The 18,316-nt window shown below is 41.6% G+C and overlaps 1 protein-coding gene across 7 annotated transcripts in view; it reads left to right on the top strand.

Annotated features, from left to right (window-relative positions):
• The window catches only part of MTCL1 (microtubule crosslinking factor 1), a 102,223-nt gene that overhangs the window by 78,075 nt on the left and 5,832 nt on the right, over positions 1 to 18,316 (top strand). For all 7 annotated transcript variants that reach the window (XM_040687948.2, XM_040687922.2, XM_040687905.2 and 4 more), the window contains 5 exons: positions 1,003 to 1,170; positions 6,601 to 6,855; positions 10,627 to 10,932; positions 13,567 to 13,598; positions 14,917 to 16,477. In XM_040687948.2, the coding sequence (XP_040543882.2) occupies positions 1,003 to 1,170; positions 6,601 to 6,855; positions 10,627 to 10,932; positions 13,567 to 13,598; positions 14,917 to 16,477 (2,322 nt within the window). The remainder of the gene's footprint in view (positions 1 to 1,002; positions 1,171 to 6,600; positions 6,856 to 10,626; positions 10,933 to 13,566; positions 13,599 to 14,916; positions 16,478 to 18,316) is intronic.

Below are 18,316 nucleotides of genomic sequence, written 5' to 3'. Positions count from 1 at the left end.
TTGTCAGATACAATCTCTGGCTGCTCCTTGGTCTTTGAGAGATTCGTTGGGAGCGTTTGATTAAAATCTTAGATAAATAAATCATGTTGCACATTTCTGTTTCCTAATTCAATTGCTGAAAAAAAAATAAATTGGAGGATACCTTTTGTTTAATGATCCAGAATGAATCTTTTAAAAACATCAAAATGTCAGTTTTTGCAAATCTTCACAGAGTTTTATGCCAAAACTAAGGGAAAAAAAAAAAGCTTCAGAGATTTTGGATGCACATATATCTGTGTCTTTCAGTATTTTTGCCAAGGTCAGATGTCATCATTAGGCTAGACTTTTAATTTGTCTCTGTTCTTTGCTTCTGGCTAGTGCAACAGCACAGAGACCATTCTAACTATGACCAAGGCATTCTCAACAAGGTGTGAATGGGATCTGCGCTTTGATCCTGTTCTGCAGGAGGAAAAGTAGCCTAATTGGCATTTGTGACTTCAATACCCAAGTGGGTACTGTTGCAGAGGTAACCTGTGCGTAGCTGCCTGGAACTGAGGACAACTGTGAAGCGCAGACTAGTGAAACACCTTAGCAAAGATACTCAAATCAAAACCTCTCGTGCTTTTCCCCGTGTAATTTTGTCTGATAATATAAAAAGCTTTAAAAGCAAGTCACTTTTCATTCTTTGTAGTTTGCAAATACTTGAGATTTGATGCTGAGCCATTGAGTGTATGTATGAGATGAGCACTACCCAAGAAATCTCAGCAACGATACCTTAGTCTTGGATTACTGTATTGAAAGAACATTATTAGAGATGGCCTCAATCCAGAAGGGTGCACAGCGCCTTCTTCAGTGTGACTCACATCTTTGCATGGGTGCTTCAGAATCAGGGCTAGCGAGAAAAAGTAGGCACAGAAGGCATTGCTATTGCAATGGACCTGCAGGCATATTTTTTCCTCTTACAGATGAAACTGGAGGCTGAAGGCGTCTGATGACAACATGTATTTTGCTTTGTTCTGGCAGGCGACTGAGAATCGGAAGCTGCTGAGCGCTGTGAAGGGCCTGCTGGATGACTTCCGCTCAGAGCTGCGGGACGATGAGCGCGAGCGCCATGGGCTCCAGCAGCAGTATGCCCTGGACAAGGCAGCCTGGGAGGTGGAAATGACTGAGCTGAAGTGCCACCTGGAACAGGTACTGTCCCACATCCAGCACCCTGGAAGGATGCTGGAGTCACTTAATGACGCTCTGAGAGTCAGGAGAACTGCTATATTTATTCATTTTAGCCTGGTGCCTGAAAGCCCCCCCTGAAGCCTGGGCAATGCTTTGAGTCATGGGTTGCCTCTTGGTTTCCAGTTGTCCCAGTACGAGTGCTTGTTAGTAGATGCTGTGTAACATAAGTAAAAATGAAGGAACTGAGCCTCTTCTAGCTATATATTCTCAGAACAGCTGGCTGGTAACGTATCAGCTACAGTAATGAGGCTTGCAGGTGTCTGTACTTACTGGCATTTATAAGAGAGAGAATGTCTTGGTGTTGGCATGTTGACGACTATCTCATCACTGTGCCTTGGCAAATAAGAACTGCGGTATTTGATGCATAAGAGAAAAGAGTGACTTAACAATTCTGAAGCATTAAATCAGTTTTGTAGTGTTAAACCAGCCAGACAAAGCTACTGTTAGTGATGGGTGGTACCGTGCTGAAGAAGCTCTAGCTTTAAGTTACTATTAGGACTATGTATGTAAAATCTGGGCCAGGTGCTGCAGTGCTGTGTACTACTGTTAACAGAAGCTGTACAATTTCTGAACCAAACACAAAAAAAAAATCAGCAAAAAATCCACAAGAGTTCATTTCCAAAGCTGATGGCTTCAGAGCTCTAATTTACCGTATTGAAGAAGGGAGGAGTGGGAGAAAGAGTAAGTTCAGATCTTGAGAAAAAGATTTGCAATTGCAGAGCTTCTCTGCAGAAGACAGATATAATAAAAATATTTGCTGCTGAGAGGGTGATGCATTTAGGAGGATTTACTGAACATCACAGCACTGTCTGGAGACTCGCTCTGACGCACAGAGCTGAAATGTGAGCACTTATTTTTCTGCACAGGTACTGTAAACTTGTTTCCCAGAATGAAGAAAGAAGCTTTCATTTTAGCAGTTTCCTCTCCGTGGATTCAAATTCTAAGTTCAGATCAGCTGCTTCTTAGTGCATGCAAATTTCCAGAGAGCAGGTCACTGGAAAAGAGAAACAAAATCCATCGCCATTTTTGTTCCTCCCGGAATAAACCATGGGTGACAGTTTTACCTTAAACTAGAGATGGCAAAGAACTAAACCTAGAGAAAGTTACTCTGAGAATTAACTGCCAGTTTAAAGCTTATACGTTCCGTTTGCGTCAGTGATTTACTCCTGGGCTGCCATTTTGGTTGTTGCTTGGCAAGCAGGACAGTGCTGCTCTCCCTGCCAAGGGGCAAGATAGATTTATACCATTCCTTCTGGTGGCTTTGTCAGGCTCTTTGCCATCTCCACTGCTCTACTGGCAATAATCTCTAGCATATGCTAATTACTGAGCTGTGGGTGTTACTTTTTGCATTTTTTTTTTCAAGCAAATTAAAAGAATAAAAGTGATCAATATTTAAGACACAAAACTGACTTCCTCAGCAGATTCCCCAAACTGCATTTGTATTTCACAGTAAAAAGAGATCCCTTATGAAGCAGCAAAGAGAGAGCACATATATCCTAAGAATGTCAATTGGGATAGTGCTAACAGTGCGCGTGTCCCGCTGAGGTCTGTTGTATGTGCTCACAATTACAAGGAAGCAGTTAAAAAACTAAACATAAAAATAGTAATATTATAAACATCACATACAAATATTATAAATATGGAATTGACTCACAGTAATGATTATGATTCAAAATACGGGGGTTTTGCTCTTGGTTAAATTTAACGATCGAGATCGGAAGAGCTAGCAAGGAACACCTAAAATATCAGCATTGCATGTAGTCACATTAACATACTTTTCTGTTCTGTGCCAACATGTGGACTAACAACAGCTTTAGCTAAACGGCCGAGCCTGCCATGGTGTGAGGGTAGGAGGGCCTTGCAAGATGTCGTTTTGTCACTTTGATTGGCAGTGATGAAGCAGCAGGCTGTGCAGCACTCCCACCATAGGGGGCTATGGGGCCGTCCAGCCCCTAACAAACCCATAGAGAATCATGGCCTTTGTAGTCTCCACTTTTGTCTGCACTGCCACTGTTTTCCACCTTTTTTTGTGAAGCAGTAGGTCAATTAGCAAGAACGTTTTCCTCAAGAGTCACCTCCTAATTAATGGTTACTGACAATGATTTTGCATTTTAATGCTTGAACTCTGTATAGGAAAGAAAGAGCAAAAGGAAGGAAGAAAACTCCTTTGTTACAAAAGCATTGCATATAGGAGTTGATAATGTACTATCCCCTGCTGCTTTTGTGCTTTAGCACTGTGTATATCATTAAAATAAAAGTCTTGGCTGTCAGAAATGAACGTACATCTTATTTGGCAGAAGGCACCTTAGGCATTGTTTTTAAGATAAGATAAGATTAAGATAAATGAGGTTGCTCCTAAGTATGGAATCTTGATAAGTCTGAGCAATAAGGAGTTGCAATAATTGTCAGCCCCCAGCTGGTGGAAGTGAAAAATCCCAGTATTCTGGGAACTGTGAACAAACCCAGCACATGTATTGAGAACTGGCACATAAGGACATGGACCCTCACTAGGATTTCAACCAATGAATAAGCTTCAAGATCCTTGAGGGGGGATATAAGCCATGGAGCTATTGGAGAGGCATCCAGCCACCTTACCAGTCAGCAGGTTTAGGCCTTTGATGTTCATGCTAAGGAGCCACCAATGGACCCTTCCTCCATGATGTAAGCCTTGTCATAAACACAAAGACAGAAGGACTCTCCTTCCCAGGAGCATTGTTCTGCCTTCCCCAGACACTGAGAGCCATCTTCTGAGTGTAAAGGCATCACCTCTAACTGGGAAATGTTTTGTGTCCCAAATCACAGAACAGCAGGAAATTGTTCACGTTTGCCTTGGTTTCGGAGTTACCTTTGTACTTACTATATTCTTCTCAAATGGAGCAAGCAGCAGGGCTCTGGTCTAGATGAATGGTCTGGCACAGGATAACTGACAGTGTTTTGGTAGCTTGGGCAAGGCACTCCAGTACAGCCAGGCATTCCTGGTATTGCTTTTCTGGAGCACCTTCTTTCACCTCCTCACCCTTATTGGCTTTCCTGCTCTTTGCATGGAAAGCATGGCCTCAGGAGCACTGCCTTTCTTGTTTGCTAGCTGAAAGGCTGAGAATTTCCTCAGTGGTGGTTAAGAAGTCAGTGGTGTAAGGGGAGAAAGAACATAAGTTGAGTTCAGTGTTTTGCTATTTATTTTTCTTTTAGATTAAAAAAAATGGAAAAAGGAATTTGGTTTATAGGGTAATCATGCAAACTCTATTGCATCAGAGTATTTGTTTTATGTATGGGTTTGCTTTTAGTATTTCTGAGCTTCATGCTAGCTCAAGAATGTATTGCAGACACTTGTATGTCTGGCAACTTAGCATGTTAGCCATAGTTACTACTGCAAGTGGCATTATTCCCCAGGAGACAGCAGAGTTGTTAGGTGGAGACCAGGCACTCCAGCCTGATTGGATTTACTCCAGGCACTCCAGCAACATCTGCTAAGAGCTCCTATTGCAAGACAAGAAGTCTGCAGGGGCATTAAAGGCCCTTGAAAGGTGAATAAACAAGTCCTAAATAGCTCCTGTCAGGCTTAGATGTAAGAAAACTGTATAGTTTAGGTCATTTTAGAGTTTCTTACGGTTTTGGATTTTATCATACAATATATTATGGTAAGTAATTACTACCTTTGCTTCATGGACAAGGAATGTAGAAGGAAGGTATACTCCACTAATTGCAAAGGGCAGGAGGGAAGCATTGTGGTTGGCAGCAGAATAATTTTGGGACTTCTATGGGCAGCCCCCATGCCCTCATCTGCTGATCTGTTCTCCTGCACCCACCTGCTCACCAGTGCCACCAATGTCAATGGGATTTTTACCACTAACTGGGTGGAACATCAGTAAAACAATGAACTTGAGGAAAGAAAAAAAAAAATGTTTGAATGATATGTATTTAATTAACCCGTTAATCTTTCCAGCTGAATTCCATCTTTAAAATACTATTATTATCTTCTGCTTTTTTAAAAGATTTCCCACATAGTTGATGTTATTTCTTCTGCTCTAAGTCTGGTACCTACCTGTTGGTTTGTTTACTGACAGCTTGAGGAGTTAATACTGAGTGAAACGCTCCACTGCAGTCAAATTTACCTTCAGGAAGGTTTTATGGGTGTGAACAGTTGCAGACGAAGGCCCATCAGTATCTAACATCTGTACCTGTACAAAATATCACACAGCTGAGTCAAACGTTTTCAGCACCATTCTGGCTCCACAAATTTACATTGCATAAACAGGTTAAGGGAGAGAAGATAGTATCATGTCAACATTTACGCAGTCGCAGAATGGTTTTGATTGGGAGAGACTTTAAAGATCATCTAGTTTCAACTCCCTCACCATGGGCAGGGACATCTCTCACTAAATTAGGCTGTCCAAAGCCCCATCCAACCTGTCCATAGGGTGCTGCTTTTTTATAATTGATTTTTATGGTTACTTGCCTGGTTTGAAAATAACTGACTTTGGAAATCAGTGGTAGAAGATGCAGGTATTTAAGATCTCCCTGTCATGCATGTGATTGTAACAGGCTGTTCTCTGCAGCTCAGCAGACAACTCAAGCAGTGACCTCTCTGCCATTTATTTGGGAAGGCTGTGTCAAAGACAAATAAGCTTTCACTCTCTAATCCAGTCTGAGCTTCCTTTTGCTCATAGAGTTTGAGCTTACATTCTACTTCAAACAATTTGAAAGTGCTGTCCTCCCCTCCTGCTAAAGGAGAGTGTTTCCTAGGAAACCTGCTGCCTCTGCCTTTTGAAGACAACTTCAGAGGCTGAAATGAGTTTTTATGGCTCTTCTCTCTTGGTTGCTTGCAGAGCCAGACCCATCCTGACTCATTTACACATCTACTGAGTTGTAAACAAAAGGTCGAGTTTCGGGAATAAATTCTTCCCTCTCTTGAGCTAACACAATGACATTGAGCACCTTTTTCACTCTGACCACAGTCCAGCAGTGGTCCACATTGACCAGAGAAGCTATGTAATTTCTGACCTTTGAGATTTGTTGGAAACAGAACAAAGCCAAGAGCTGGAAGCATGAGGTTGGGTTGGAGTCCTCCTAGCCCATCACAACTACGTTTTCCAATGATCCTATTACTCTGAGCCAGCTCTTCTGATCTAATTGAGCTGATGTCTCAGCATGAAGTAAAGGAGAAGGAATAGAAGGCATCATCAGCTAACAGCCATATAAATGAATTTGGTTACCATGATCTCAGTGCGTCTCTTTGTGCTGGTCTCTTTGCTGGGAGGTGTGAGGAGGTATACAGTAACACACTGCTGTAGGTTGTTGTGGGCAGAAAGTCTCTAACACAAATTCCTTTCCTGAGGCTGGGTTTTACCTGAGAAAGTTTGATGTTTTAATAACATTTTGTTTTAATGGCAGCTGGAAGGGAAGAATGAGAACAGCTTAGGAGAAACAGGCGTCACTTCTGATGCAAAGGGAGCTTTTAAACGGGAAAGAGAGGAGCATAAGAAGCTTCTGGCTGAGACTCACGGTGTGGTGATGGACCTCCGCTGGCAAATCCAGCACAGTGAGAAGAACTGGAACAGAGAAAAGGTGGAACTCCTGGACAGGCTTGATAGAGACCGGCGAGAATGGGAACGCCAAAAGAAAGAGCTGCTCAGGCGGATAGATCAGGTGAGGAGTCAGCTTTGGAGTTGGGGTGGACAATGGTTGGCTGCTAGCGTGAGGTATTACACTGTTATTGCACTCAGATCAAGGTCAAGGAACAGTTTAAAGGAAAAATGTTTTAAGAAATAGCATAGGAGCAATTTTGGTTCCTTGGATACATCAGTGTTTCCCAAGATACAAAACAATTCACATACACAAGGGAGTAAAGGGGAAATGCTCATAATCCCTGTAAAGCCTGTGAGAAATCAGCTCCAGGTTAAAGGCCATTTCCTGCTTTATTTCCATTACCCTGGACAGGGATGGTCACATTGATTCATTCTGTTTGAAAGCTTATGTGCATCCCTTCATGCTTACACACTCAATCCCACGCGCAGGGTTATTCAAGGTTTGATATACAGCTTCCTGCCAGAAAAGTCTGTTCATCTGTGAATTTGCCACCAAAGATATAGCTACTGTAACTATTCCTGAAGAGCCCTGACTGACAGCAAATAAGCGGTTTGCAATGCTAAATATTCGGAAGGCATTTCTGACCTTGGTCACATGAATTTTGTGCACACCTCTGCTATCATTTGCAAATCTGATAATTACATACCTATCCCCTTGTTTTTCACGCCCGTCTGCACTTTCATCTGCTTAGTATTAGAGCTTGATTTGAAAATGTTGATCTAAATTGTGCTTAATGGATTTATTATCTGGCTGGAAGCCACACCAAAAAAAAAAAAAGGAAAATCAAGTTTAATGATGGAGAATTAATACACCACTTTTGACTGAACTATATTCATCTCTGAGTCATGCATTCCAGGAAGAGTAAGAAAAACAACTGAAATTGTGGGTGCTCAATTAACTGAAAACTTCCTGTCTTTAGGACATCAAAAATGGAACTGCATCACATTTGTGCATGCTCTCTAGGGAGCAGTGCTGCCTGAATGAACTACGAAGTACCTTCTCATGTTAAGCTGATGATAGCGTAGTGTAACTTCATGACTGGTTTTTGAAAAGGGTTCTTTTTGTGTGTCTCGTGGTCTCACCCTTGGGCTGCAACAAGAAGAGAAAAGCCACCAGGCTATAAATATTATGAGTACAAGACTAAAACTCATTGTAAGTGATGGCTGTTAAACCCTTAGAGAAGCATTTAAGTGAATGTTGTACTCTTCAGGTATTTCTATAGATCTGAGTAGGTGGTGGCCAATGTGAAAGCTTTACAAACCAAGAAAGATGAATTTTAGTTTCTTCAAAACATCAATAAGTGATATGCTGTTCATCTGAGAGTTTTTGAGAATACTTCATGCTGCTTTGTGAACTAGCCCTTACAATGCCTTATGATGCAGAACTCTAGTATGTCTCTTAAGATAAAATAACTGATGCGCATGAGCTAAGAAGGGGTGTATCTGAGCTCTTCATCAGTCATCTTGTCCCCAGATTTCACTGGCTGAGATCTCCCTGTTTAGCTAGGCTGGTTTCTAACTGTTGAATTTCTGTGGATGCTTCATGCAAAATGAGAATTAAGGGATTGTTAAAAAATTCCCCAGTATACTAAGGGCATGGCTATACACTTTTGCTTAGAGTCACTGGTACTTCTTTGGATGTTTATCCTTCTGTCTCTGTGAAGTGTATTTTTTAATATTATGTCTTCAGTGTCTCCTCAGTAGCCTGAGGGAGTTAACCTTGTTCAAGCCTGCTTAGTCAAAGTGCCTTAGAATGAGGCACTTTGAAGGGAGAAGGGAAATCCCTGCTAATGGTACCTAGCCTTTAATTTTCTTCAAACCTGACATAACCTCTCAGTGTCATCTTGAGAGAGTCTGCAAAATAGATCTTAACTAACCCTGGAGCTGATTTCTTCTTTTACTATTCCAAATCTTCTAGAGTCCCACTGTATATTTACTGTACAAGAGTTGTACACAATATTAGCAATAGATATGAAAAATAAAAAATATTATGTCAAGCTAATTTCAGAGGACTAGATGACCAGAAATAGCACTTGAGATCTTGGCTACCTGCCTGCAAAACTTCATAATCCCATCTTTGCTTATAATCAAACATTTCCCTGTGTGACAGGAAGCTTCCAAATATTTGCAGGCTTTTGCTGAATATCCTCTCAGATTGCAGTCATGCCCTGCTTTGTGTGGGAGCAATTAGTATTTCTCTGAAGTCCTTCTCCTCAGTGTTTTTCTCTGTGTATTCCATGTATGGCGATACTTGGAGGATGAGGAGACTACACCAGTGTGTATATTTGAAAACAGAGTCTAAGAGATAACTGAAGCGTGTGTGCCAAATTTCCTACTAATGCTTTATGCCTGTCTGCTTTAACATAGCTGATGAATAATGCAAGGGAAGCTCACATCAATGTATAAAATATATAGAATACTTCACTCTGGATAGTTACAGGGATACCACTCGCATATAAAAAACCATGATGACCTACTTCTTTCTGAGCTCAGAGGTTTATTTTTATATTTTCAAGTTCACTGTCACTTTGTTTTCCCTTAGTGAATCTCCCCCCACTGTGCTCCTAAACCTAATTCTGCACAGATCTCACCAATAAATATTTAAAACTACAAGGATGGTGGTTTACTCCAGGATATCTTGAGATACATCCTCCAGACCCTACCTTTATAGGACATCTTAAATTAGCTCCTTTTAATAAAACGCTTTCAGATTTTGTGTATAATGAACAATACACTGAAGATATGCTCACATTTTTGTGCAAGTTCCGTGATTTGGGACCTGGCCTAAAATCTGCATTTGATCTATGTTAAGCACTGTGATTCTGGTTTATTTTTCCATATGAATACAACATTAGAACATTGCTTTGTAGGTCCTCTGTCCCCAAGATCCTAGGGAATGAGTTGCATTTGCAGGTTATTGTCAGTAACCTTAGCAGGTTGCTCTAGCAAATCATGGGAGTTATGTATCAGATTCCTGCTGTCATTCATTGTGTTTGAATATATCACTCACTTCACCTATTGTAAATTGTATTTACAATTAAAGGAAAAGTTGATCACATAACCTAATTCTAGCATTGATGCTAGTTCAATGTCAATAGCGATTGGCCCTCTCTTCATCCAGTTTTTGCAAAGTGAAGAGTGAATGGCTTTGATGGTCCTTCTATAAATACGTATTTTCTTTAAAAATGCTTTACATGCCTAATTCATCCCTTTAAAAACTTGTTATTCTTAGAAATAGTCAACTTTCTAGCTGTGCATTAGGGGTAGACCATCCTTAAAACAAAGCTTTTGCCTTTTGTTAAGAGGGATTTTCCACCTCTGGAAACAAGATGAGTGGTGTACATAAAAGTGCAAGTCTTATATTGCTCATCAGAGGAAAATTTGTTTTTGTTTTGATGACACTCAAAGTCACTCACCCTTATTTGGGCTTCTACTTGTTTTGCATTACAATCTCATGTCAGGATTGCTTTTAAATAATAGCGTAGAGTTGATTTGTTCCTTTAAAAATCAGATTATAGGCAGATGTATGATTTTGTGTGCATTTATGCAGTGTAAATACATACATGTATATAGGTAAACAGGCAAGATGTGTGTAAGTAATCAAAAGTAAATATGTATTTAATCATTTCTGAGTAATAGCATCAAAGTCCTAGGTCCATCTCCCATTGCAAAAGGACCAAGAGAGCAAAGCCAGCATGCCTAGAGCCATGCAGTGATCTCAGCCAGCCCTCCAGCTCTCTGCGTTGTCTTGCTCTTGGGGAAGGATAAGAAATGCAGAGTGCCATACGTTGCATGAATAATTGCTGTTCCTTCTAATCTGCTTTGTTCCCAGCTTCAGAAAGAAGTGAGCCCACGAAGAGGAGGGGGCTTTCTATGTGACCAGAAGGAGAGTAGCCTTCGTCCATTTACAACCCAGGGGAACCTTCACATGCCCCGTCCAATGGGGTCAAGATCCTACTCTGACTCAGATGCCATTCAGTTTGATGACCGGTCGCTGTCCAAGCTGAAGGAGAGCGATCGGTGCAGCGCCACAGAGAACCTCTTCCTGGAGTCACTGTCTCTTGATTCCCCCGATGAGTCGGAGGAACATCGCTCCCGGCAGCTGGAGCGAGAGAAGTTCGTGACTGGATTAACAGAAGTACGTGCACTTCTAACTTTTGTCAAGCCTGTCTGTTGTCTTGTGTCAGAATTGGTACCAAACCCCTGCTCTCAGAAGTGAGACAGTGCGTCTCAGTCACTGCTCGCAGTTACTCAGTAGGGAATTTATAACAAATGGGGTTTGTTCCTTGTTAGGAGTTGATCAGACCGGTGTATATAATGTGAGAAACTGGGAGCCGATCTTCAGACCCCAAAGATTACATCATCTGGTGGCCATTCATATTATGTACGATAGCTTTATTAGATGTAACATGTTGGCTCAGAAGGTCTTAAATCTCATCCTATTGTAAATACGTGTATAAATATAAAGAAGCATGGGCTGTATACTGCTAGTAAAACTTGAAGTGCAGTAGAGAGCTACGTCAGGTTCCTCCATTGTGGCTGCCTCCTAAATAGGTTAGTGGGAGGAAGTGAGATGAGATGTTGTGAAAATAGAAGTGTTCATCATCAGCAAAGTATTTGCCCTCAGATTGCACCGTAAAGTTGCAGAGATCCAAAACACAGTGCTAAGAGATGCTGTTGGACCATAGAGAATGTATCATAGAATCATAGAATCATCAAGGCTGGAAGAGACCTCCAAGATCATCCAGTCCAACCGTCTGCTTACCACCAATATTTCCTCACTAAACCATGTCCTTTAGGACAACATCTAAACAGAATGTAGTCTGTGTCCTGCTAAAATCTACTCCTCAGCACTCTTAGTCTCACTGGATCCAGGTCTTCACAGTTTTGTCAGATATTCAGCCTGTGCTCTGAGCACGTCAGAGCTTGAGTGGACACACTGATAGCTAACAAGGAAGCAGAAGCTTTCTGGTAAAAAATATATCTGTATACACAGGCTTGAATATTTGACCACTTTGGAAAAAATTCTGTCAGCAGGTCAGACGTCAGACACCCTGCAAGACTGACAAAGTTTCACCAGTGTGTTTTGACTAGAATGTGTAAGCCTGCAGAAACTTGACCAAAGCATTTCTTTGAGATGCATAGCATTGTTCCTTAGGATTGGGACATAGGGTTCTCTGGGAGAAAAAAAGAGAAAAGAAAGATGAAGAAAGGCAAGAAATGTGGCTGCAGTTCTTGTATTTTAAGTAGCTGGAGCTACATATGCATTCCAATTAGATTTTCCCCCCTCCAGTAGTATAAAATTATGGGGAGCAATGTGGGATTCCGTGTTTATTATCTCTCAGCTGATTATTTCATACACATTCAAGTACTCTGTGTAAAATATTGATACCATTGCCAGGGATCTACATTTTGTGTTTCATTCTGATTGCCATTTTCTTTACTTCCAATTCAGCCTGGTAGTTAAGAATGGAAATCTCTCCAGATGCTTTCCATTTTCAGACATTATCACCACTGACAAAAGCGTTGGCAGCAAAATTAGGTCCTTGGTGATATTTGCATAGCTTCTTCCTTTCAAAGCATACTTTGGTTAAACCTGTGCAAAGTGATTTTGCCCCAGTGGGTTTGTTCAAGCAAAGCTGATTGGAGTTTAATGAATAGCTTTACTAAGGATGCACAGAAGCAATTGCAGCCTGCTGACTGTTCCTCACCACTGTGTTTTCTTTGTGGTACTAATTGTAGCAAAGTCAATCCAGCCTTCAGCCTGATTCTCCATTCATTTAGATCAAATTCACTCTGTAATAGCTGCACTGAAGCCAACAAATTTATTCCAGACTTACACCAGAGTAAAACTCTTATTTTTTTCTCTGACTCTGGATAAATACCGGAAGGGTATTTGCTGAGCGAAACAGTGCTCTTTTTGGATAATTATAATGAGAAATACTGTGTTTGCAGTGTGCTTGAATTCACGAGCTTGTATAAAAATAATAAGCACTAATACTCTTTTTTATTCCTGATCGTATTTTGTAGTTCCTGTTTTGTTAGAAATGTAAACAAAACAGTGACGGCAAAGAAGTTGCTTCAGACATATTTATTTAAAAAAAAAAAAAAAGCAACAACTAATTGTTACAGAGAAGTAATTGCCATAAAAACATCTTAATGCCATTAGCAAGCTGTAGGTATTCTCCTTATGAAACAAGTAATAGTCTTCCCACACATTTAATATAGCTAGCTTAATGGGTTTCAAATGGTGGCATTTGATGGTTCCTAAAAAACGTATTGAAATCTTGTGTCAAAGGACCACATTTTATCTCTTATTTTGGCACAGCAAGGCCTCTGACATGAAGCAGATTAATTCCATGAACACATTCGCTTACAAATAAGTAGTCCAAAACAATACCTTGTACACGTGGAAAAAAAGCCATTTGCAGCTTACTTCCATTTGTGTGCTGAGTTGGGCAGATGCAAATGGAAGAAAGCTACAAATGGCTTTTTTTCCACAGGTACAGGTTCAAGACTGTTCTAGATGTAGCATGCAGGCTTTTTGTGTGCAGGCTGTCATCCTAATGGGATTGACCATTTTGCTGCCTATGTGCAAAGGGAAGAGTATTCTCAGAGGCAATTTAAGATTCCCTATCTGAGGGAAAGCTGCTTTTTAAAGCCAGATCTACCTGGTGGAACCACCTAGAAGTGAATGACAGAACATTCACAAGTGAATGCCACAAATAGGTTCAGAAATGACTTACGCTGTTTGTTTTTTGTTTTTCTTCAGGAGGAAGAAACACACAAAGGAAATCTTCAAAGGTGAATAAAACTTGCAGAAAAAAAAACAGCAAGCAGTCAGATAACCGGAGTTCTGGCTATCTTGTGCCTAAAGCACAGACCCAAGGCAGAGCTGTGCCACGTCCTAATCAGCCAGCAATCCAGATTAATGGATTTAGCCAGGGATTAATTTGTCTCAATATGCTTCTGTTCTATTCTGATTAACTTTGGCCACATTCAGCTGTGGTGCACAAGGATCAAACTGTCTGAAAGTTCGCAGTGCTGCTGCTACGTTAGCAAGTAGTACAGACCTGTAGACATAGACATACAGAGGAAAACAGTTAGCGCTGAGGACCTGACATACTCCTGCATGTCCAGAATGTTTTGCTTTGGACAAGTTCTAGTCTGATCCCATGGGCTGAATGCCCATCTGGCCCTAGAGTGCCTTCCTGTGATTCTGGAGAGCATCTTCCAGGTCATTTTTATCCCCAAATGCAAACTAGAGCATCTGAGTAGGAGATTCACTTCAAAAGTGCACTCCTGATCTCACCTAATTCTCTAATGTGGATGCAACCAAACTCTGCAGCTGGTGCACTTGATCAAAATCCCGTAGCGTGATTTTATTGTATCCTCCAGAGCATTGCTGCATAAAAATCACCATTTCCTGAGACCTCATCCTGATTTAGAGACCTCACTGAGCTGACTCTCATAACTATACTCATTTATGTTTTTTAAGAAGTCCCATTGAGAATGATTGTTTTGTTGTTTGATTTTTCCTTATAGCTAAGCAGTAGGGCAACTCAGTCTGTGATTTGTATGAACCAGTGACGTGTGGGAAAGCCAAAAATCCAGTGCTATCACATAGAGACTCCCTTCTCTCAAAGTACAGCATGCCTGTTAAATGTAACTGCATCTGAGCTGTGTGTCCCGCATCCCTAGCACTCTCAGGAGTGGGGTGGACTTGCTGATTTCACAGCAAGTCAAAAATACTCTGTATTTGCTTTGAAAAGTCTGCCCCATATTGTCATAAAGACTCATTTTCTGTAGATAATGTATTTCTGAAATGCACCCTACTGCCGCATATTTCAGACATTTGCCAAGCAGTAATCCATGAGAAAGCAGTAAATTAAGAAGCATTAATAAACCGTTCAGTACTTTTAATAACACATCAGGAATGCTTTCATTTCACAGCTGTTTAAAAAAACAAGAAAAGTGGGTCTTAATGAAAAGAGAGCTAATGTGGTTTTGTATAGAGGCAGATAGTGAAAGCTGGATTTTCTCAGTCACTTTTCTGTTGAAAATAGTAGCTCTGTGAGAATTTTCAAGGCTGTGAGTGATAGTCTTGTGTTCCTCTCTGCAGGGCGATGTCTGTTTCTTCCATGTCAGAATTCCAGCGCTTAATGGATATTTCTCCATTTCTACCAGAAAAAAACTTGCCTTTATCCAGCAGCAAAGATGACATAACCCCTCCTTTGTCTCCTGATGATCTGAAATACATCGAGGAGTTCAACAAAAACTGGGATTACAGTAGCACCAGGAATCATGGGGGGGCCACCGAGAAGCCTGCAGAAGGGTGGATAGAAAGGACAGAATCTGGGAAAGCTGGGAATGATCCTGCTCCAGATCCCTTCCAGGCCTCATCGTGGTACCTCACCACCAGCGTCACAATGACAACCAACACCATGACCAGCCCGGAGCACTGCCAGAAGCAGCCCATGAGGAGTCACGGTGTAACTGAAAAAATGGGAGTTCGGATCTTCCACAGCCCACCAGTGGTCCGTAGGTTTGATAACTCAGTGATAGCTGGCAGTGAAGGGAAAAACCAAGTGGAGCCAGATTTCCTGTTTTCTATGACCAAAGCTATGGGGAATGTTGCTGAGACAAAAGGTCCTTCCTCCGATATGTTTGGAAGATGGTCTTGTGACCTGACCAAACACCATAAGGATTTTCTGGAGAATGGTCTTCATCCCATTGAACGTCCTATTTGCACTACTGTGGGCTTTGCCTCACCCTTGCACAGCTTGGAGATGTCCAAAAACATGAGCGATGATATGAAGGAGGTCGCTTTCTCTGTCCGAAATGCGATACGCTCTAACTCTAATTCAGGAGAGCCTCAGTTTAAGGACACTGCGTGTCAAACCAATGGTATGAGAACAACAGGGACACAGACCACCCAGACCATCAGTGTTGGCTTGCAGACAGAAACCCTGCGCAGTATCACCAGCAGTCCACACAAGTGTCTGACACCAAAGGGGGGTTCCACGCCTGTCTCTTCACCATCCAGAAGTCTGAGAAGCAGGCAAGTGACCCCTGTCATTGAAAAGGTCCAGGCTAAGTTTGAACGCACATGCTGCTCCCCCAAATATGGCTCTCCAAAGCTGCAAAGAAAAATCCTTCCCAAATCAGACCAGCCAAATAACAGGACTTTGCCTGGCACACCTCAGAAAGGATTCAGTGAATCTGCTTGGGCTAGATCAACTACTACAAGGGAGAGTCCTGTCCATACCACCATCAATGATGGCCTCTCCAGTTTGTTCAACATCATTGACCATAGCCCCATCTTTCATGAGACCTTCCAAAAATGCCCCAGGTCTAGCAGCCGATCCAGGTCAGCAGAACCCAGACCAGAGCTGGGCCCGGTGCAGGACCCATGTACTAATGCCCGTGGCAGATCACCCAGTCCTCTCCGTTTGGGTACAGAGACACAAAAGGAAGATGGGACTGAGGTGACAAGTATCAGGCAGGACTTATCTGCTCCTCCAGGGTATACACTTACAGAAAATGCTGCCAGGATCTTGAATAAGAAACTTTTGGAGCATGCCTTAAAGGAAGAGAGAAGGCTACCTTCACACAGCCCACCAAATCTTAGCAATGACAACAGCACAGGAGAAATTGTCAAAGTAGATCCAGGGTCCATAGAGGTAATGAGTTTGTTTGTTTTTCCTCCTATAGCAAAATGCACTCTCCTTTGATCAAATGCATTATGAGGTATCTTACAGTCCTGCCGAGTGTTTACAGTGAATATCTTAGTCCTGTATGGTACCACCAGCAAGTCCCAGTCATGAAACTATGGGATTAGTCTCTGAAGAACTTGTTGAAGAATTGAGTTTCTATCCTGACAGCTTATCAAGCTTGAAAATATCAGTAGAGCTTTATCCTATACAGGATAAAGAAGGTTCTCCCCTGAATGACTGGGATAAGGGGTTTCTGTTACAAAACACACCATGCATTGCAGATGTTCTAGGGTCTGTAGGTCTGAGAAAATTTCTTTTTTATGCTGGATGGAAAGGTAGGCTCTTTCTCCTACACAGAAGCGGGTGATAGCAAGTTTGCATGAAAAATAGTTACTTCAGTACCCTGAACCAAAACTTCAGGGCCTTCAGCATACCTTTTCTGGATATATCTGAGTAAGTTTGGCTCTGGTCTGTGAATGTGATCAAATTGCATGAATGAATGTGATTAAATAGCATTTGGTATTGACTGTTGCTGCCTCAGCAAAAAACAAACAAACAAACAAAAAAATAGACAAAAAGATAATCAACTAGTCTAAGCACAAACCTACTTAGTGCTTAGGAGCTTTTTATTGATATTGTGTTGTACTGTCACAAGTGTAACAGTCATCATCTGTCTCAGCAGGTATTCCCAAGTACCAGGGGTCAGATCCTCATTTCCAGTAATGTGCCACAGCAATGAACCAAAAAGAGGGTGTAATGATGGACAAAGCTCTTTCAGTTACCAAGTTTAAGTCTGTTTCTGGCAAACCTTGTGTGTGAGAGAGTTTTGCCCTGAGGAGGCCTGCAGAAGCTGAGTTAGGCCCAGTCCTTGCTGGTGGTACAGCATCAAAATGGCACATGCTCTGCTGGTCAGTGTGTTCGCCAGGACACAGGCAGGAGAATTCATCCTCTCAGCTCCATGCCATCCCTTTAGCATCCCAGTGTTTTTTTGGGACAGCTCCTCCTCCTCAACCCCGGTGGTGTCCCAGAATCCCAACCGGGCCTTGCTGGGTTCTCTCCTACCGCTCCTGCCTCAAGTAGCCAGCCTCAAGGGAAGGTACAGACCCCATTTCCAATATCAACATTTGAGGTGGAGGATTTGTGGAAACTTGAGTGCTGAGGATTTTGTTCTGCATTTTGCCTTGTACAAGCAACAGATCATTTGTAGGTGCTGTTGAGGGGACACAGTATTTTTTGTCTAACAGAGCATCCGAAGCTGAAGATATATTCCCTATGTTTAAACAGATGTCAATAGGGAATTTTGTACACATAAAAAAAACCCAAGTGCACATTTTAAATAATGACGAATGAAAGTAAGCTTTAGGCACAAACCTCAGAATTAACTAAAGCCTCATTTATTTCACTTTTTCTCACTATGTATTCTGTTGTTAGTTTGAAATACCAAGAACATACAATTCCTTATTAGAAAGTACATGCTTTACTCTTACAGGTTCAACTCAGCTTTGCCTTCCAGGCATCACTGAAAACTCTTGATTTCCTCCTGCATCTTTTAAATGTCTCAGCAGATCTCAAATGTAAATAAATGGATGTCATCCCACACCACCACAAATTGCTGCTGGCAAAATACAACCAGCGTCAGTACCTGAGTTTGATGCGTGGAGAGATTTACGTCAATGCTGTTTAGTAAAATCTCATTGAACATCAGCCTGGCAAAAATTTGCCCTTGTTTGTGAATTCTCAGTATCTTCTGCCTAATTTTTTGAGTTCCAAGCCTCAGAGCTAAGCTTTGCTCTTCCTTGCAACTCT

Source organism: Gallus gallus, chromosome 2, assembly GCF_016699485.2.
Source record: "Gallus gallus isolate bGalGal1 chromosome 2, bGalGal1.mat.broiler.GRCg7b, whole genome shotgun sequence".
NCBI lineage: Eukaryota > Metazoa > Chordata > Aves > Galliformes > Phasianidae > Gallus > Gallus gallus.
This window is presented reverse-complemented; position numbering and strand designations above follow the sequence as displayed.